Here is a 21767-nt window from a genome sequence, read left to right on the forward strand (position 1 = left end):
AACTGCTATAAATGACATCACCTCCACACAGGACAACTGGTGAATTTGAATGTGGACCATATTAGATAACAGTTTTATATTAATGTTAAACTGCCTGATTTTGAACATTGTTCTTTGGTTAAGTGAGAGAATTTCCTTGTTCTTAGGAGAAACATTCCAAAGTATTTAAGAGTAAATGAATCTAAAACTTATTCTCTTAACTGTCCAGCAATAATAATAATACCAGTAACAGTAATAACAAGTACCAATAGAAAGACTGGCTAAAATGTGGCAAAATGTTGACAACTGGTAAATCATTGTACTACTGATGCAACTTTCCATTTTTTTAAAATAAAGTTTAAAAAACAAATACCTTAATACCACACAAAAACTTTGAGAAGTTTTTATTTATCTGTGGTATTTTACATCTTATCTGACAATCTTAAAGCAAGACATACTTTCAGTGGAAGAGTCTGCTTTATAAAAACATTTGCTCTAAAAAAACAAATACATCTTTTTGGAACCAAAGAACCATTTTATAATGTTAACAGTCCAACACTAATTTATCTTAAAAAATTTATATAAAGTTAATTTCATTTGGTGAAAAGACTTAGACAATATTTTTTAAACAATGTAGTCTTATTATTTTCAAATATATAGAGAAAGAAGAGAAAGCTAAAATGGGCTGATTAAGCATTTTAAAGAAAGAAATAATGATCTGTAATTAACATATTAATAAACAAGCATATGTAAATTAAAAGTCTGCTTCCGAGATTATATCTATCAAAGATCACAAACTTCACCTTCTCTCAATTATCAAAAATTCTGGTTTAGCTGATTGTAAGTTTTAAGTGAGGTTTTATAATATAGCTACTAATTATTATTTCTATAGGCTTCCTGGAACCTTTAAAAATAATACTTCTAGATTCAATATAGTTAGCAACAGTCCTTTAAAGTTGGATACCTTATTTATGAGATGTTCGGTAACAACTTCTCTTAGTCCAGTGTAGAGCTTTTCTCCATGTTTATGCAAAACCATTGTATATGCATTTCTATAGAGCTCCTCAAAACTAAGACCACTGTTATTCTTACGCTGGATTTCTTGAATTGCATTTTTCAGAAGGTCCCAAATGCTGTTTACATATTTTTCATCCATGGTCATCTGTAATATCCAAAAGAGAGAAAGAGACAAAAAAAAAAAAAAAAAAAAAACCAATGGTTGAAAATCTTTCTGTATTTGTCCATATAGTAAATATTTTATTATATGGCTATGATTATAAATCTGCATGACTTACAAGGATGTTACCAATCTATTTTAACAGAAATAAAGGGATACATTTTAAAATAAGTTTTTAGAGCTGATAGAAGAAATTTTTAACAAATCCTTTTAACACCTCCCTTCTTTCTTATCTGCAGCACAACCCTCCACTTTAAATAAAATCATAATCCCTGATGTTAATACTTGCTTTAGCCAAAAAGTGTAAGACATATTTTCCCTAAATTTATTTAGTAGAATATGAGCTCAGAGAGACAGAAAGGTTCCTTGATGAAAAAAAATTGGGGACATGAACACTATTTTCCTCTCCTGAAGATCTGCAGAGCTCCTTAGCAAATTAAAGATGAGGAGATCTGTAATTAAAAAACAAAAAAAACAATAAAACCACACATTTTCTTTGTTAAACCTAGCATTCTCTCATTTTCCTCCTTTCCCACTTTAGATTCCATGGTCCGTCATTTCTAAGCACCTTGTATACACCCATAAATAACTTGCCCCCTTCCCCCCCTCCAAAATACTTGCCATTCTAAACACCAACTGCCCACCTACGCCTCACATGCACCCACACAGCTGAAAGCAACTACAGAATAACATACATACAACCATATTCAATCCATCTGAATTTAAATTCATAACCACTAACCACAAGTCGGCCCTTAGTACAACCCCACAATCCTACTTTTCTAGACGGACTCTACTTTCCTGGATGATTTTACACCATCTCCTCCGTCCACTCCAGGATAATGAATTGCTTCCTGTTCCACTGAAAAAACAGAAGTAACCTGAAGAGACACTGCACAAACTCTGGCCATATCCACTAACCTACCTGATTGTATACCAATATAACCTGCTAGTTCTTGTGCTCAAAGTGCCAAGTTCTTATACTCAAATTATAGCACAGACATCATCTAGGGACTTGTTAGAAATGCAGAATTTCAGGCCCCATCCCAGACCTACAGAACCGTATCTGCATTTTAACAAGAACCCCAGGTGATACCTATACAAAATGAAGTTTAACAAGTATTGCTCTAGTTCCATCCCAACTCACCTACTCAAGGACCTCCCTTTAGCAATCTCCCTTCCCAGCATCATCAAAATTTTCCTTCCTGCTAGGTAATTTCCACCTGCATTTAATACCCTCAGTTTCCCATCTTGAAAACAAACAAACAAACAAATCCTCACAACCCCACATATTACTCCAGCACCACCTAATTTTTCTCTTTTTCATTTACAACAAAATCACAGGGCTACGGAGAAGACTTCTATATTCACTGTCTCCAAGTCACATTTTTCCCGTTGTATCTTGAATCCACTCCAATAAGTCTTTCATCTCTACCATTTCACAGAAACTACTCTTGAGAAGGTCACCAGTGACTTCCTCGCTGCTAAATCTAACAGTCAAAGTCTCACTTCTCATCGTACTCGACCTTTCTGGCAGTAATTCAAAGAGCTGATCACTCCTACCACTTGACACAGATTCCTCACCTGCCTTCCAAGCACTACAATCTCATTTCTCTTCCTATTCCACTTGCTCCTATTTGTCAGCGTGCTTACTGCTTCTTACTCATCACTACAACCTCCAACCTCTTGTCTGAACCTCTTACCTATCCACGCTCGGCTTTTAGGTGAAGTTAACTCATCTGGTCTCATGGCTTTAAGTTAACCTCAAAATTTATATAACCTGTTTGGAGCCCTCACCACCAGAGTCTTATGTTCAGCTACCTACTCAATATTTCTACTTGAAAATCTACTAGGCATCTCAATTAGAACAGAAAGCCTAATCTTTTCCCCTAAGTTGGCTTCCCCTGCAGTCTTCTCCAACTGAGCAGATATCCACTCCATCCTTCCAGCTGCTAAGGCCAAAAAGTCTGTAATCAAGTCCTCTTTAGTCTCTCACCTCACTTGTAAAACAAAAGGCAATTCTGTTGTCTCTACCTTCAAAATGTACCCAGAACCTAATTCCTCATTTCTTCCACTGCTCCTAAACCACCATTATCTCTCAGATTATTACAACAGCCTCCTAACTGGTCTTTGTTTCTGCTCTTTGCCCAATATCATAGAGCAATCAGAGTGACCTTCTGAAAACAAACCAAATCATGTCACTCGGCAGCTCACAACCCTCGGTGACTTCTCATTTCTCTTGTAGTTAAAGTCAGAGTCCTTACGCTATTCTACAAAGCCTTATTCGACCTGATAATCTCTCTGACTTCATCTATTCTTCCTCCTTGCTCTCTCTGCTCCAGCCCCACCAGCCTCCTTGTTACTCCTTGGAATATGGCAAACAAGTTCACTTCAAGTTGGTATTTGCTACTCTCTCTGTCTGGAATGCTCTTCCCCAAGATACCTAAGTGGCTCATTCACTGATCAACCTCAAAACTCTGCTCAACTGTCGCCTTAAAATAAAGCTTTAACTAGCTACTCTATTTACAACAGCAGCCTCCTCCTACTAGTGACCCTCAAATTCCAACCTCACATTACTTCTTTTCCTGGCCTCTCTCCTCCCAGTCAAATGTCAGCTCCATGAAGGCAGGGATTTTCGTCACTGCTGAATAACCTCAGCCACTAAAATAATAGCTGGCATATAACAAGCACTTACACCTGCTGATTGATTTTCTACTAATCTCTGACTAAGCGGCCCTCTTCATGCTCAGAAAACCTACAAGTTCCACGTTCACAACCAGGGAAACACTGCATCAACTACTTATCAGATTCATGTACACTTCTGACCTGAAATGGATAAAAGATACCGAGCTAAAAAAATCCTCTCAAGCTAGAAAGTTTTGGAGGTGATGGATATGTTTATTGCATAGATTGTGATGGCTTCACAAATGAATACTTACCTCCAAACTCATCAAGTTGCATACATTAAATATGTACAGCTTACCTCAATAAAGTGGTTAAAAAAAAAGAATCCTCTCCAAGTCCTGTACAATGAGTATGAATGTGAAAGAGGAAGAAGTAGGTAGGCAAAACAGTTCATTCAGTCAAACAAGCTCAACTCCCAATCAAGAGGATTCTTAAGCAGATGACTCAAACTGAGTCTTATTATTCTGATCTTTTCTGGAGAGCTTAAAAAGGAACTCTTTAGAAAACAAATTCTTTCCTGTTACTCAAATATTATTCAAATCCAGGTCTATCAGAGACTTCTCTGAAATGGCCTTAAGAGAATTTACCCTTACATCTAAACTACTACCTATTTTTATCAGATATTCTCATACAGAGGATGCCATCCATATAAAATATAAATAGATGTTGCTATTTGCAACTTTTCACAAATAAAGCCCACAAGACAACGTGATAATGATGGCCTCAAATACTCCATGTATGTGCAACGTGGTTTTAGTTTGCTGACAGCATATGTAGAGGTTACAATAAAGCAGGCTAAGACACCATCCCTGCGGTTAAACAACGAACATATAAAGCAGAACGTTCAAACCAATTTCAAAAAAGAGTAAAGTTAATGCGGACTAAAAACTCCAGAGATAACTATACTGCTAATAGTTGAGCAAAAACTTCAAATGATCTTTTCAGGCTCTGTAACATAAGATCCCATGAAAGCTAGAAAACATACAAAAACGTCTCTACTCAGCATGAATTACTAAATTTTCTATTAGAAACTAAAGTATTTTAAAGATATAAACTAAGAGGCTTCAAATATTGTACAAATACTCTTACATTGTAATAAAAGAATCATTTCTCACATATATAAATCAAGCATTATTTTGAAATTCAAGATGGTATGTAGTATTTTCCTCAGTATTTGTGCTTCATAGATAGAAATGAAGACAGAGAGCAAAAATGTTTCTTCTGGTGATTGCTCAGGTATAAAAATGTTCAAACAAAGGAGAACAAAATAGACCGAGATTAAATGACTTACCCAAAATCACAGAGCTGGAATCGGAATTCATATTCTCAAATCCAGTACAAACCACTGAACTCACCTCCCATCCCACTGTGCTAATAGGGTAAAGTAATATTACAGTATAATCACTGATTATCTTGGTAAACACAGTACAGTGTATTAGTAGAGAGTATAGATTTTGCTGTCTGACAGGCCTGGATTTGCGTCATGGCTCTGCTAAATTCATAAGCCACGCAACCTTGGGCAAATTACTTAATTCTTCTAAACCTTTATTTCCTCACTTGTAAAAAAGTAGGTTTAATAACAATACCTATCTCAAAAAGACTATCAAGAGGATTAAATGCAAATGTCAGTAGAATTCAGCCCAGCCTAGGGCACAGTACAGTCAGCCTTCCATATCCACGGAACTCGCAGATACAGGGTTGACTGTACTATGCCATTTTATGTAAGGGACTTGAGCATCCTCAGATTTTGGTATCTGAAGAGGTCCTATAACCAATCCCCCATGGATACCGAGGGCTACGGTATAATCCCTCACATGCTGAATAACTGACAGAATCTCTTGAACTCTCATCTATGGGCATCAAATGTCAGGAAAAAAAATAGTTTTTAGGCTTAGCAAATAAACAGCTAAAACAAAAGTACCTTAAGAGGACAACTATGCTAAATGAAAGTCAGTAAAATGTAGCCTTCTTTCAGAAACAATATTCCCCTACTTCATATCTCCTATTCTTCCAGTGTCATTTAAATCATTTTAATCCCCAGAGCTCTGTCCTTGGTTCTTCTTTTCACTCTACACTGGCTGCACTTCCATTCATTATCATAGTTACAACTACTATATATATATACTTCTAGGGTTCTAAAATTTACAAGGCTCTAGATTGGCAAGGGATTCTGGAGCCTCCTAAAACTGCATATAAAATTTTGCAAATATAATGTGTGTGCACTTCTTTTCTGGATGGTGGGTCACTAGCTCTTATCAGATTTCCCAAGAAGTTTGGTCCTCATCTCAAAGAAGATAAATTACTGGCTTACATGTTAATTGCTCCCAAATCTATATTGCCAGCCCAGAAGTTCCCCCAAAGCCTTAACTACTGTATTCAACCACCTGCTGGATATGCCCAACCAAATTTTCCAGACACATATCAAACTTATCATGTCCAAAATTTCTGGTAAACTCACTCTCCAAACACACCCAAATCTTCTTTCTGTATTCTCTAATTCAGTAGCGGCAACACAAACCACCTAGTTATACAAGCTAGAAGCGTAAGCCTTAACTTTTCTTCTTTCCTCTCTCTCATCCCTTTCTCATCCAATCATCAAGTGCTACCAACATCAGGCCCAAGAGATTTCTCAAATATGCTCCCAATCTTTCATCCTGAATACTGTTGCCCTAAAACTTTCATCTAGATTACTGCAACAGCCTTCCAGCCACCATGAACTCTAATAACCTCTTGGAATCCATCTTCCTCAAAATCATTAAAATAACCACATCAGCATCACACCCCTGTTCAAAACCCACCTCTCATTAGCAACTGGGGGGGGGGTGTGTGCTTTAAAAGGGAACATAACACTTCATGATCTAGTCAGTCTATGCCTACTTCTCTAACTTCATCTTTCACTAACTACTACCTATCTTACATTCACTTCCTGGAAACATTAAACCAGTGGTTATTCCTGTCCACTGTCACACCTCCCCTCCACACACCACCCTCTCATGTCTTCTTTATACACCCCTCTTCTGCCTCTTTGATTCTTTACATAGCTTCTGAACACAGCTCAGGTGTCACATCCTCCAAAAATCCTTCCCTGACCTCCTCAAGCAAAGTTAACAACTCTTTCTCAGCTCTTTCATAATACTCGGGTTATATCTATCACTACCCTACCATACTGCTGCATAATTATCTGTTGGTGAATCTTTTTCCTCCATTAGACTATGAGATAGTTGAGGGATTGTGCATTTTTCTTCAATGTTACTTAGAAGGCCATAAACAAATGTCTGGGGAATGTTGTTTTACCTATGTTATACCAATGTAATTTTGAAAACATGAACATTTGAATTACTAAGCACAATGATACTGAAAAATAATTTAACATGTTTATGTAACGATTAATGTAATTTTAAAATAATATATTTTCCAAACAGAAATAAAGTACAATAATGTACAAGCAAAAGACTCTCAAATTTCATATATCAAGTAGTATTTTCACATTCACCTAACTAAATGCTTCAAAAGGCTGCTTAATCATTAACTTTATTAATAAATGTTAACTAGGAGGAAAATAGTGGATTAAAAAAAGGCTATTCAGGAGGAGATCTACAAGTTACAGTCTTTCCCCAAATCAAATAAGTCCAAAAACAATACACCCAAGGAAACAGGCTTCAAGTACATATTGCTACATACCCGCTTTGGTCCTGGCATCAAATGAGCAGTGGCAAAATAATTACATTACTGATTAATTGATGGGTGAATTTCTCACCTATCCTTGATAGAGAATACAACATTAACTGTCAATGAAAGTTAAAAGGACTAGATGATAAACTCTAAGTCATCAATGTTAACCATTAAAAACATCACTCTAGACTTCACTCAGAGTCATTTAAAAGCCCTAACACTTTAAAGTAATATTCCAAAGTATTTGAGCAGGATTTTAATCCCATTGATGAAACTGACTTACTCAGGTTGCAATAACTACAAATACACTCAGGAAGGGATCTGGTAACAATGCTTCAGCAAAACAATAAACTGATAAAATGCACACATACGTATATACACAAACATTTAATGTCTGCTTATTTTAGATATATACTGCATCTTTCCCCAACAAGCTCAAGTTACAAAGTGTTCAGCAAAGTAAATTCATTTAGCAAGAAAAGAAACAAAAGCTCTTTTTCAAAGGAAAGATATAATTGAGTATTCTTAAATGTCCATGGTTTAGTGAGACCTCTTAGAAACCAAACAAGACTTTATTTTTTAAAAGTGACTTCTGCCCACTTCCCTGTCCCCAATCCAGGATTATAATCCCCTCACTAGTAAGTATCAATAACAAAAATAACACTAACAATCTTTATTTTCTTTCACAAACATCTCTGGTTTTTCATCTACATTACTTAAAAGATATAAAAACATAAACCTTCAAAATGCTGCATTTAAAAGGATGTCAGTCTATTATACACTTACACATCTTGAAGGTTCTGTAATTACTGAGAGCTGGAGAACTACAGCATTAGCCAATTAAAACTAAAAGGAAGAGAACTGTACTCTTCACATCCACTACATACAAAGGACAAAAAGTCTTTAGTCCCCTGTGAATAATTTTCTACAAGAAATTTAGAACAGGGTGGGTGGGGGAAAAGGGTGAGAATTTGAAATTCCAGGCAATTCAGAATGACACAGCTAGAAAAAAAATAAACAAGGAAAAATGCTTGATCTTAATTTTGAGCTTCAGCCTCAAAACAGCTGCTTTGGTACAAATATCTGAGGAATGGCAATATTCTAGATAAATACAACTAAGCCATAAATTTTGTAAGGAAGTTCCCTCCCAGATTATAAGCACCTTAGACTAATATCAAGTCTCTGTTCCCTTATTTTATTGTATCCTTTTTAATACATGTTATGATTCTTAGTTGATTTGAATGCAGTCCCGTTAGAGTTAGTAATGATGATGAACCTACTTGATGACCAATGGCTACACAATGACTTATGACATCTCCAATAATCCCATTTATTCATCAGTTAATTTTTAAACATCCTCAACCATCAAAAGATAGCCAAAGATCCAAGCTTTGAGGAAACAGCCCAGTGGGACACATTCAGATTTTGGGCAAGTTATTTAACCTTCCAAACTTCACTTTCCTCATCTGCTTGTAACAAGAGAAATGGGAGAAAATGGTGTATTGTATGGCAATTAAGAAAGTTTGTGAAAGCATCCGACACACATCACTTGCTCAATAAATTTCTTTTTCTTTACTACAAGGAAGAAACATACAGCCTTCTGTGCTGGAATTGTGCTGCCGAAAGTAACGACTGATAATGACAATTATCAATTAGAAAAGCACAGAAGTCCGGGAAAATGCTATGAAATCACAAATTAAGGCTGAGCTACACTCAACTGGCCTCTAATATCACTAAATTACAGAACAGTAACATTTACAATGAGACACTTAAATCATCAACAGACAGTTCAATTATTATAATCTGCATTTCAGTTCTCAACATGAGTAGGCTGTTCAAAAATCAATTTAAAAATTTGGAACATTTCTTTCAAAGACTAAGTTCAAGCTTTCACATTAGCCTGTTAAAGTTCAGTTAAGTCACAAGTGACTTAAGAGTACTAACAATATTCTTTCAACGATATCTCTGTGAATGATCTTTGCATATGTGAAAAAATGTATATGTAACATTTCATAGTCTGATGATGACCACAAAAAATAATATGCAATCATAAGTATTCTCCCTGAGTCAAGAAGTTTGTCACTCTCCTATTGGTGCTATTTTCGCTGATATAAAGAGATGTTATTGACACCCTGAAACACGTTTTATCCAGAGAATACAATATTCATCTTGACTAGAACTCTTCAAACATAGAGACTCTCCCTATTAAGAAGATTAGTTATTACATCTGTAAGATCAACACTTTAAAATTATAAAAACATTTGCTGTATTTCTCAATATACTATTAAATCTCAATAATAGTAAGGGCTCGTGTATAAACTAGCTCTTAAACATTCATCTGGAAAACAAAAATAATAGAAAAGCAAGAATCATATATTTCTGGATGGAATCTCAAAGTAGTAGTAGTAATGCTACAGACAAAAAATACTTCATATCTAAGTGCATGTTTGAGTCCCATATTTCTATCCTACAATCTAAAACTATGAATTTTAATAAAAAATGACAATACTTTGTTCTCTTTAGCTTACATCGCTATGTTTTTTTTTGAAATGGATAAACCCAGTTTTTCTAAAACTATGATAAAGTGTAAAGATGTATAAAACTGTTGGACAATAACAAAGTAGTTTATACCAGAATCAGCTACACACACTCCAAAGAGAAAAAAAACATGTAAAACAATACAAACTGCCACAGTTAGCTCTGTCTTTGAATGAACCTAACCATAAACTAAATGTGATATGACAACAAAAGGCCTATAACATAAAATTATTACAAAAATCTGATATCAAATCTCAAAATTTCTCTAAAACTACCAACTTACACAAAAAGAAGTATGTAAGAACATAGCTAACTTTTCCACTGCTTCATATTAGCATTTAATCATCACCACTGAAATATACCATTCTTATTCTAAGGCTGAAAAGATAGGTGACATTTGCAACATCACAAAATGTTTTAGAGCAAAGGAGAACACACCAGCATTCGCTTTCTAGACTGAAATTTTAAGAGTGGAAATAAGCCTAAGACAACCCCAAATTAAAATCTCTTCATTTTACAAATGAAGAAACTGAAGCTAAGTAGCTTATCCACGATCACTCAGCTAGTTAGAGCAATGAAGGAATCCATGTGTCCTGAGCTAAGGACCCTTCCATTACACCATGTCAACTCAAATCACCTGAGTGTCTGATATTACAAAATCAATTTATAATTAACAGGCTAATATTAACACTGAATTATTAAGGCTATACGCTTATTTCAGTTTGGTCTAGAGAAAAGAGCTTTTAACCAGAAATAAGGCTTTTAGTCATGGTTCTTCCATAAATTCAAGCTGTAAGTATCCTTTGGGTAAAATCACCCTCTCCAGTTCTCCACTTCCCCATGTATTAAATAAGATTAGAACATATTCTCTCTAAAGTCCTTTCTGGCTCTTAAAAATTAAACTATGAAAACAAATAGGACCAAATAAATTACTTGTTTTTTTGGCTAATGGTAACGTTCATCAAAATAATACACTTCTTTCATGTCTCATCTGCTTATTCTAAACTACCTGATCTTCGTACTTCAAAATTCATTTCATTGTTTAACCTACTACTTCTTAATACATTCTGAAAGACATAAAATCACTTTTTTCTAAACATATATATATATTTTTTTGGCGCTATGCGGGCCTCTCACTGTTGTGGCCTCTCCCATTGGCTCTGGACGTGCAGGCTCCGCGGCATGTGGGATCTTCCCGGACCGGAGCATGAACCCGTGTCCCCTGCATCGGCAGGCGGACTCTCAACCACTGCGCCACCAGGGAAGCCCTAAACATATATTTACAAGATAAATTTCTAATTGAAAAAAGTTTAAAAATGTGTACTATCAGTCTTTAACTTAAAAAGGAAAGTGTTAACTAAGAAATACGTCAACTAATATATCCTTCCTATTGGTTATGATTTTGACTGCTTTATTCAATACACACTATGACCCCCTTAAGCAATTTATATATTAAAATTTTACTGAACAACATAGGCATCCATCGATTCAAAGTTTTTATAACATGTATTCAAAGTTTTTATAACATGTATTCTCTTATGAGAGGTGCATATACTTTGAATCTAGTGAGGTTTAAAGCTTGCAAAAGCTCCTTCCAAGATCTGGAAACTAATTTTGAATCCTTTTTATAAAGAGAGTACTGCAGTGTATAAGCTTCAGGGGCCCTAGATCTGTCCCTGGGTAATCATTTAAACGGCAAGCTTAGAATTAACTTTCCAATATATTCCTATTATGAAAGTAAATATTTCAGAATCTAGCAAATTCTTAATGGAATATAATTAAGGCAGTGTGGTGTAATGAAAAGAACATGAATTTTTGAGACAGATACACCTGGGATCTGAATTCCAGCTCTGCCCTTCCATAGGTATATATGTAATACACATATTTTACTATGTCTCTCTGAGCCCCAGGATAGATTTAAAACAGAAGTAACATCTAAAGATTGTTCTGAGAATTTGAGATAATTATAGTTCAAAGAGCCTAATACAAGGTAGACACTGAACAAGTTGTAGTTACTCATCTTATGAAGCAACTTCTCATACGATTAAATAAATTGAAAAGGGAAGGAGAAAAAGAATTTTTCATGATTACTTTCAAGAGGACAGGGTAAATAGAAGAGGCTAAGTGTTGCTCAGTTAAGAGCTGCTTTAGATAAGGATGACTTGCAATCAGTACGTTAAAGCATTCCTCTTAGCAATGACGGCTTGCTTTTATAGAAAACCGTCTCTAAGGAATCTTGTATTTTCTTAAAGTAGGTAAAAGATATCCCTTTGAAGTCTTTATTCATTTGCTTAGCAGTAACCTTTCTCATTTAAAGAGCAAATTCAGGTCCATTCCTTTCTCAATGATCACTAGATAAATGAAGTCAAATTAAGAAATTTTACTTAATTTTCAACTTTAAAATTGACTTAAAAAAATAAAGAGCAAAAGCTCTTCTAGCAGCAAAAGCTCTGGATTAGTGGTTACAACAACTACAGGATCAGTTCTCAATTTCTCAGTTGGTTAATGTTACCAACTTGGGAAAGTAGGACTCTCCTCAACTTTGAAAAGGCTTGATTAATGACAGTGATTTTAAAGCAATAGTTAGAGAACTTTTTAAAAAGAAATCTTCTACACATAGAGCAATGTACAAACTGCTCTAAATGACTAGAGAGGGAAACTTCTGAAGATACCTACTCCACTCCTCCTAGGTCCTGGAGACCCTATAAGAGTTTGAAAATAAATGTCCTACATGAAACATATTACTTTTACTTGAAAATACTAACTTTATGATTAGAAAATCATTTTAACTGTCTCAATGATGCCACTGTTTATTAGCAAGCACTTTCTGACATTATTTCTTTTAACCCTCACAATTAACCTGTGAGAAAGATTGCCATAGTTCCCATCTTAAAGATGAGAAAACAAACCAGAGTCTTGTCAGTTTATTCATTCAACATTGTTGGCTACTACTGTGCAGCACTGACAAAGATCAATACAAAAAGACCTGCTGCCTCCTCTAAAGAAAATCATGTTCTAATAAAGGAGATACTGACTATTTGAAGAATTTTGGCTATGAAGGGAGATGGTATGGTAGTTACCATGGTAGGGAAGACAGAAAAAGGAACACCTTCCTTCTCTGAGACCCAAGGGAAGGAGCTGAGAATGAGTAAAGATACAGGTTAATGAATATAACTGAAAGAGAAGCTTACACAAGATAACTTTAGTAGTTAAGTTTCCTGAAAAAGAGAGATAAGAGAACTCTCAATAAAGAGCTTAAGGACAGTGATTAAAGTCTGAAATAGCTCATGCAGGAAAGGGGAGAGGGAGTTTACCAGGGACACAAAAATATCGCCCAGAGGCACTGAGAGTCCAACTAGCTTAGAGACCACAGTCTTGGAATTTTCTCCAGGAGTGCACAATAGTCTAAAAAATATGAGCAGTGAAGGCAGATGAATAGAATGGTTCAAGATGCTTTTTGCTGATATTTCTGGCCTCACTCTGGGAGGCAGGAAAGAAGGGGCAACTAGCAACAGGCGCCACAGCCTGGGAGAATGCAAGGGGTCTTCTTGAAATCCAAGAGCACATTTAATGTGAGAAAGAAATAAGCAGCAAGTAGGATAGAATAATGAAATAATAACAGGCTGTATTTATTCATAATGCTTACTAAGTGCCAGACACTAAGAGCTTTATATGTATTAACTCTATCCTTACAACCATCTTATGAGGTAGGTACTATATTGTTTTCTCCCTTTTACAAAAGAGAGAACAAAACAGGCAGAAGTTAAGTGACTTGCTCAAGTCCTACATCTAATAAATGAAGGAGCTAGGATACAATGTAATATTGAAGTTTAAGATTTCTAAAGTAGCGGGATGACGAGCTCCAAGACAAAGTGAAGATCACTGTAATACAGAAGAGGCCAGATCTGTTTGATCATCACTGTATATTTAGTGCCAGACCTCTAGTAGGAACACACAATAAACATACTTTAGAATGAACAGAAGAATGACTGCCCACATGCACTGGATAAAGTTACAATTTAAGCTACAGAGAATGTCTGTGAATAAGGTATTGAAGTCTTCAGTGACTGAGGGAGCATACGTACGAAGTTAGGAGATGGTCACAAGAAGCACTCAAAAAAATAGTTCACTTGGGCCCAAGACACAAGAGGATCACAGATGTGGCAATGAATGGCATCTGGGCCCAGTGATTCAAGGATTATAAGGAAAAAAGACACCTCAATTCAAGAATATAAGCCTGTATCCTCAGGGCAAAGGTAAATTTCAGATGAAAAGAATTCACAGAACAGGCTGATGATACAGGGTAGTCAACCTGCAATGGAAGTAAGGGATCACCATGTATAGTTAACAGGCTGGGAGGAAGGTGTCATGGTGGAAGGAAAAAATGTAGAGTACAGCTAGTAAACAGAAAAGACTAGGCCAGAGATGAAGTCTTCTGACATGCCAATCCAAGGTTACTGCCAGTACATACTACCTTTACTTTCAAGTCATTACAGTTTCAAGAGATTAGACTGACTAACCTTTAAGGGAAGTGCCACATGATCATTAATGACCTACAAATTAAGACTTCACTTACAGCTGAAAAGAGTTCAAACATTTTGGAGTACTACCTGCATCGATTTAGCTAAGTAATGAATTTCTATGGTTTGTCTTAAAGGACTAGTTTCTCATTTAATCGATCATTCACTAACCACCCACACTGTGTCTAACACTATGCTAAGTACTTCCAGGTTCAAAAGGGTGTCTGGTATAAGCTTTGGGCAGGGACCGCAGCCTAGTTCATGAGTGAAACAAAAAAGAGGGTGGAAGAAAAAAAGGAAGGAAATAAAAACAAAATGTATTTTTAGATAAACACTTAATGTACATATTAGAATGTACACACCAAATGAGTGTTTACTCCTTCAATAAAGTTACCCCAGAAAGATTACATACTTATTCCGATGATTATGTGATAATCACTATTGGATCTCTTCTCTTTTGAATCTACCCCTCACCCAAGAGCCAGTGGCATTCTTTCGAAGCACTCCAGTGGTACCAAACCTATATCCTGACACTGAGTTCTTAATGTGGTTCACAGATTGATTCTGTAAGCTTTTCAAAATGTAAGTTCTAAAAATGTAAGCACCAAAAAATGGCGGCATCACTAAAATAACTGTACAGTAAATAAAATTACTTGCAAAAATAACATTCAATTTTAATATATAAACTGTGGCATAATCATGGCTAAATGTTGGTATAACAATAGTTAATTGTGTGCTAGGTCCTGTTCTAATACCTTTTTTTTTTAATCTCACAACAGCCCTGTAAAATAGGTCTTATAAATATTCTAATTTTACAAAGGAGAAAACTGAGGCTAGAAGTGTTAAGTAACTTGTTAAAGATAACACAACTAGAAAGAGGTGGAGCTGACATTCAAACTCTGACAGTCCAGAGCCCACCCTCTTAACTATTATGCTCTCAGTCTCTTTACTTTTTAGTCATACTTCTAAAACATATGTTGAATACTCTAATGTAAAACTAAATGAAAATTCCCTAGACTATCCATAGTTTTACTCTTACAAGTAGGCAAAGAAATGCAAAATAAAGCATTGAAGTACTATTTTTTTCACCTACAAAATTAAAGATATGTTAGCTAAGACACTGCTACATGGTAGACATTACTGATACAAGCTTGAGAGATGTAATTAATTCTTAAAGCATTCACTTTAGAGCTAGACTACCTAGGTTAGAAAGAACCCTAGTTCTTCCACTTACAAGCAAAGTGATCTTAAGCAAACTACTTAAGCTCTCAAGGCCTCTTAGGTAAAAAAAGATGATAATAGTAGTATTCTATTGTGCAAATGAAATTAGTTTACACATGCAAAGTACAGAGAACAATTGTATGGCATATGATAAGCATTCGGTGAGTGGTACTATTATTACTCCTACCCTTCTGGAGGTCCATTTGGTAATATGTATCAATTATGTCGAGCCCAGTAATTCCATAATCATGGATGGGCTCAAATATTTATGTGCCTAAATAGTCTCAGTTGCATTCTTTATAACAGAGAAAATACGAATTCACTGGAATCAATCAAAATACCTGTCAGTAGGGAAATGTATAAGCCAAGGTACTGGAGAGTATTACCCAGTCATCCAAAATCATGTTTTCTATATATTTAACATGGAAATAAATGTACAGTGAGATACTATATATTTTTTAAAAGGCAGCATATGAAAAGGTCGTACCTCAGTTTTACTGTGTGCTTATACATTTATGAAAGATTAAAAGGAAACACATCAAAATGTTAATATGGCTTATTTCCAAGTGGCAGGGTTACAGGTGATATTTATTTCCTTACTTATAAGTTTAGATATTTATTAAATTTTCTATCATGAATATGCATCACTTTTCTAATTAGAAAAGCTACTAAAATGAATTCATAGCTTTGACAGACTACTACTGAATAGTTTTCACAATAGAAAGACACTAAATGTACTTCACGTTTTATCTCAGTGATTTCTTACTAGTAGCACTTTTACTTTTTTGCTGACTTTACAATGGACAAACAAGAACTATTTTCAAAGTTCCATTATTTAAAACTACAAATTGTCCAATAACTTTTATAAAAATCTAACAAAACTGTTAACACCCAGATACTCTTGAATAAAGATAACAGCAAAAAATTATCTCTAAGGTCTCCCAATTTATAACACAAAGGGAAGACATACTACTTTTTCTAGTCTTAATTATATATTCTTGTTGAAATAGAGAAATGCTATTATTACTTAGCTACATTTAATGAATGAATGATGTACAAACAAATGACACTTTCTCTATTTTGTTTGAAAGAACTTTGTGACTAGTGTATTATTTAAAAGGCCAAATTCTCACATTATATTCTATACTACTATAATTGTTTCAAATTCAGTAACTTTAGTATTAATAATTTGGCAGTAATAATTTTCTTGGCTCCTGTGAACTTTCTAGGGAGATAACGCAAAATATACACTTTTATAGATAACTACTTTATCTTTTTATTTTTAAACTTCTAAAGCCTGAGAGGTACTAACAGCTACAACACAGCTGACTGTCCTAAAACCATTAAATAGAACAAAATCAGTCTAAGTGAAAGAAACACTTTAATGAATGTTATATCTTACTCCATAACATCTCTGTAACAAAACACTAGAGAATGCAAAACAAACTTATAGTTAATTCCCCGCCCTGTGTGATTTCCAAAACTATTATTCAGCCTTTCTCTATGTACAGTCCAGCTAGTTCTAGGCAACAACTACTTTCCCTAAGAGAAACCTATTTTGAAGATCAAAGCTGTTCCTCCATATCTAGCAAATATCACTATAGCCAGGAAAAAAAAAAAACATTAACTGTCCCCATTTGTCATTAAATTCTTGTCCTCTTAAGTATTTAAGTACATCACAAATGATCTTAAAATTCATCTCTTTCTAATGTCAGTCATTTTGCGGGTTCCATCTAACAATAACTTCTACATCAGTAACTGTTCACGCCACACAGGTGGTGCTCTGTGAAGCCCATCTAGAACTATGGAGTGGACACTACAACCAGAGATTCATTATCATGATTTAGCATGCTTCTATAAACCAAAAACTGAAACCATTTCCAGATCACACTCTAAAGACAATCACTTTCATAACACGTCTCCTAAACTCTGAAGGCTCAGACAAGAAGGCAAATCAGAGGAGAGACCAGTATTTCCATTCAACCATATCCCCTCCAAACCAATCAAGCTTTTCAAGCCCACGTGGACAGTGGACAGTACAGATGGTGAGTAATGGCTTTTCAAAGATAAGGACAAAAGGTTCACCTGACAGCAACTAATCCTACATAGTGGAATAAAAGCTCAGGAGTGAGACACATGGCAACAGCAAGGAAAGAGGACCAGGAACTTCTGGGGGCAGCATTCTTTGGTCCAAATCCATATCGTTTCCAGAAGTTTCCCAACTACAGACTTCTTCCTTAAAAAAGTTTTGTGGCCCTTGCTGTTACTTTGGGTACCAAAAAACCCCAAAAGATGTGAAATGATATGTATTTTGTCCACTGCAGGAAAGTTTACAAACTGGAATAAATATTTCCTCCATCACCAATCTATAAGTGCAGAAAGCTCTTCATTGTTTCCCACCTTAAAAAGAACCAATTTCTCAGAAACTGATTTTACTGATGGGACTATAGCTGGAGTAGGTTTACACATTTACAAAATATCCTGTACCTTCACTTACTGTTTTGCAATGAAAACAAAACAATCCTGAAACATATTTTTGTACTTTTTACACATCAATTTTATAAAACACACTCTGAAAAGAGCACTTGAGGCTTTCGATTACACTGCAATTTCCCTTAGAGTAACTGTCTATCTCAAATGGTAATGTGAAATACAACAGTTTTAAGTATGCACACACGAGTACATATGAACATAATATTTTCTTTATGGAATAATATGCATTTACTACTTCTGACTAGCAATCCATGGAGACTATAGTTCTGTAAAAGACTGCTAACCTGGAATAAAAAAAAAATTCTGAAGGTCTAGAAGCACTCAGTTACCAAATTAATCAGTGAAATACCACACCACTGAGGTATGTATCCATCCTGAATGAAGGTTCAAAGAACTATGACTTTAAAAGTTATACATTAAAAAATATAATGGTTCTTTTCAGTAGGAACTACTTATGAGTGATGTTAATACTTATGAAATAAAAAAAAATCTTAATGCTTTTAAAAATTAGCAGATATTAAGTACTGAATATCAAACACTAGCCACTTACAAACTTCATTTAAGGATTTTAGAAAAACTTTGAGGGCAACAAGTTTTAGACAGAAAGGGTCTAAACTAGCTCATGACCATAATGCTGCTTAAAAAAAAAATCAGTTTCAGTAGTATGTGGTAACTTGTCACATACTATTATACTCTTCAGCTAAAGGAATAATGAAATTCTCTCCCACCACTTCCTCCCAACAATACAAGATCCAGAAGGGAGGGATACTCATCTTTCAAGCTATACCGATATATCCCAAGACCCTAGGACAGTGCCTGGCACACAGTCGTCAGTAATATTTGTTGAATGAATGAAGGAATGGAAGAACAGGTAGGAACAGGCAAAACCAAGAGATCAAAGAGTTGACTACACATAAAGGTACAACTGGTTAATCAGAATATCCACATAAGTAAGCTGATGTCAGATGTGAACTACTCCACATTTTAGTAATAATCTGAATTAGAAGAACTCAGACTTTAAGAATAGCTAATTTTTTCTTAAAAAATTCTTGTACTAAACTATTTAAAATTCTGAGTAATTCTAGATTCTGCTAAAAATATTCAGAACTGGTTTAGCAGGAGAACTAACATTACTCACAAAATCATAAACCCAGTTCATTGTTTCATTATAAGGAAAAACGTGCACATGAAGTTCATCAGTTCTCTTCTGTCAACATTTCTCACTTTCTTTGTACTTTCTCATGATTACTTAGAAAAAAAACTTCAAAGATATAAAATCCCTTTAATGAGCATCAAAACATTTAATTCTCCTGAGTATATCCTACATTTATTTACATAAACCCTGAAGACTCTTCACATTGATATTAATATTTGTTATTACAACTTCAGAGTTCTGCATAAGGTGTATTTCCTTCTTCTAAATTTTAAGAATTCAGAGAGGTCCTCAAGTTCTCTGGGTCGCTTTCTTACTCAACTAGGACAATTATATTAATAAGTCTTCCCTCTAAAGTGCAAACTACACTTTAGAAAAAGCATGCTTCATGAAGTGAATACAAACCCTCTTTTCCCTCCTTGCATGATATACTGTGTTTGTGATTCTAAGAAAGGAAACCCAAGTTCTTTCTCTAGTTTTACTGTTTTAAAATCTTCTTTTCCATTGCTAGTTTGTCTATCTTGACATATACCTGTTACTGTAGCGACATGAGCAAGTATGTCCAGCTCCTCTGTTCCAATAGTACACTTTAATTGCTTGCCATTGGCTATCTGAATCAGATATGACATCCAAAGTTATACCCCATATACTAAACACTGCAAGGGTATGACTCAACGTAATGCTAAAAAAGAATAAGTTTCTAAACAGACTACGTTTGCTGTCCCTAAGAGTAAAGCAACTCAGGGTGGTGACTACTCATTCTTTTGGGATTCCATGGCTAAGAAATGGAGAACCAACCGTCCAATTTGTTTTCTCTTATTTCCCTTTGATTGGCAAGGCAATTCCTGCACAAGAGAGTTTGTCAAGTGCTTTGGAAGCTTGTGGATAAAAAATGCTGTAAACACACAGAACGTTGTTGGTATGTTACTATGGAGCATTACGTGGAACCATTGTCACTGCGTGGGGGGCAGGTGGATGGCATAGCCCTTCCTGAACAGGGGAAGAGCGGGAGAGGACAGTCCCCCTCATCGTTGGGCTGGCCATCTTTTAGGCTGGGTGATTTTTTCAACCGCAGCGAAACCCCACGTGAAAAGTTACACACACACCCCAAACAAGAAGGACTTGGACAGTCCCCATACCTGCAGGGCTGGGAGTCCCGGGAACCGAGCGGGAGCGGAGTACTAGGGGTTGGGCCTACACCCCAGGAGCGTGGGGAGAATCTGGGACCGGCGAAGGGGCCCCAGCCGCAGCCCGCAGGGCGACCGGAGGCGCAGCTCCGGGGCGGGGGAGCGGCGCCAGACTCGGGCGACGGGCGCGGGGAACGGCCCGGGAGGGCGGCCGCGCCGGGGCCCCGCGCCGCCCAGTTGCCGGGAAGGCTAGCGCCCCGCGGCCGGCGGCGTGGGGGAGGGGAGGCCGGGCCTGCGGCCTGTTGGGGGAGTTCAGCCCGGGCCTCGCGTGCGGCTCTTGGCCGGGCCCCCAACCCGGGGTCCCAGGCTCCGAGAAGAGACTCACCGGAAAGGCCCGGATCCGCATCTTGGTGTCCTTCCGGCTGCCCGTGCCTTTGCTCAGATTCGACATGGTGCTCGTCCCCTCCCCGGCGGCGGCTTCGGGTCGCACTCCGAGGCGCCGGTGTCACATTTAAGGCGGGCGGGCAGGCGAGGGGCGACGCTGGGGGCGGCGGCGCGGCCCACGGGCTGGGCTGGGGAGCTGGCCGGCCCCTGGGCGGCCGCGGCGGTGGCGGCGGCGGCTCGGGTTCCGGCGTCTCGGGCTTGGCTGGGGGGCTGCGCTGGCGCGGCGGCTCCACGGGGTGCCCCTCACGCCCGGCTCGGCTCCCTTTATCGCGCTCCTCCGCGATGGCGGCGGCGGCGGCGACGGACAAACATCTCACTGCGCAGGCCGAACGTCCTCCTCCTCCTCCTTCTCCTCCTCCGCCTCAGCGAGACGAGATCCGGCCCAGAGGGTGGAGGGGGGAGGAGGGAGGGAAGAGAGCCGGAGAGTGGAGAGATTGGGAGGAGGGGGGCGGGAGGACGAGAAGGGGAAGCGGACGGCCGCTGCGGGGGACGCTCAGATCTCGCGAGAAGAGGGCGAGTGCTCTGTCCTGGGTTGGGCGGGGCGAAGCCTGGGAGCGGGAGGGGGCAACGGGAGGAGAGGAGGGGAACCGGTAGTTGGGGAGGTGGGAGGGACCAGAGGGGCGGGGAGGTAGGAAAGGGGCGGGACTGAGGCGGGAGGTGTAAGCTGACTTTTTGAAAGGGGATCGTTGGAGACCGGATCCTGGGCGAGGTGGCTGCTGATTGGTGGACCGCGGCGCGGTCCCCGTTCACGTGGACGG

The 21767-nt window shown here is 37.4% G+C and overlaps 1 protein-coding gene across 3 annotated transcripts in view; it reads right to left on the bottom strand.

The window, feature by feature from the left end:
* CUL3 (cullin 3) overlaps positions 1-21162 on the bottom strand; it is a 99800-nt gene extending 78638 nt beyond the window's left edge. The window contains exons 1-2 of one of the 3 annotated variants that reach the window (XM_079924516.1): positions 20951-21162; positions 944-1141 (exon numbers count right to left, since the gene is read on the bottom strand). In XM_079924516.1, coding sequence (XP_079780642.1) covers positions 944-1141; positions 20951-21016 — 264 coding nt within the window. In that variant the 5' untranslated portion in view covers positions 21017-21162. Of the gene's footprint in view, positions 1-943; positions 1793-20950 lie in introns of those variants that run through there. The other 2 variants (XM_079924515.1, XM_079924517.1) reach the window with 2 other exon arrangements.
* Positions 21163-21767: the final 605 nt, after the last annotated feature.

Source organism: Stenella coeruleoalba (genome assembly GCF_951394435.1).
Source record: "Stenella coeruleoalba genome assembly, chromosome: 6".
Classification (NCBI taxonomy): domain Eukaryota; kingdom Metazoa; phylum Chordata; class Mammalia; order Artiodactyla; family Delphinidae; genus Stenella; species Stenella coeruleoalba.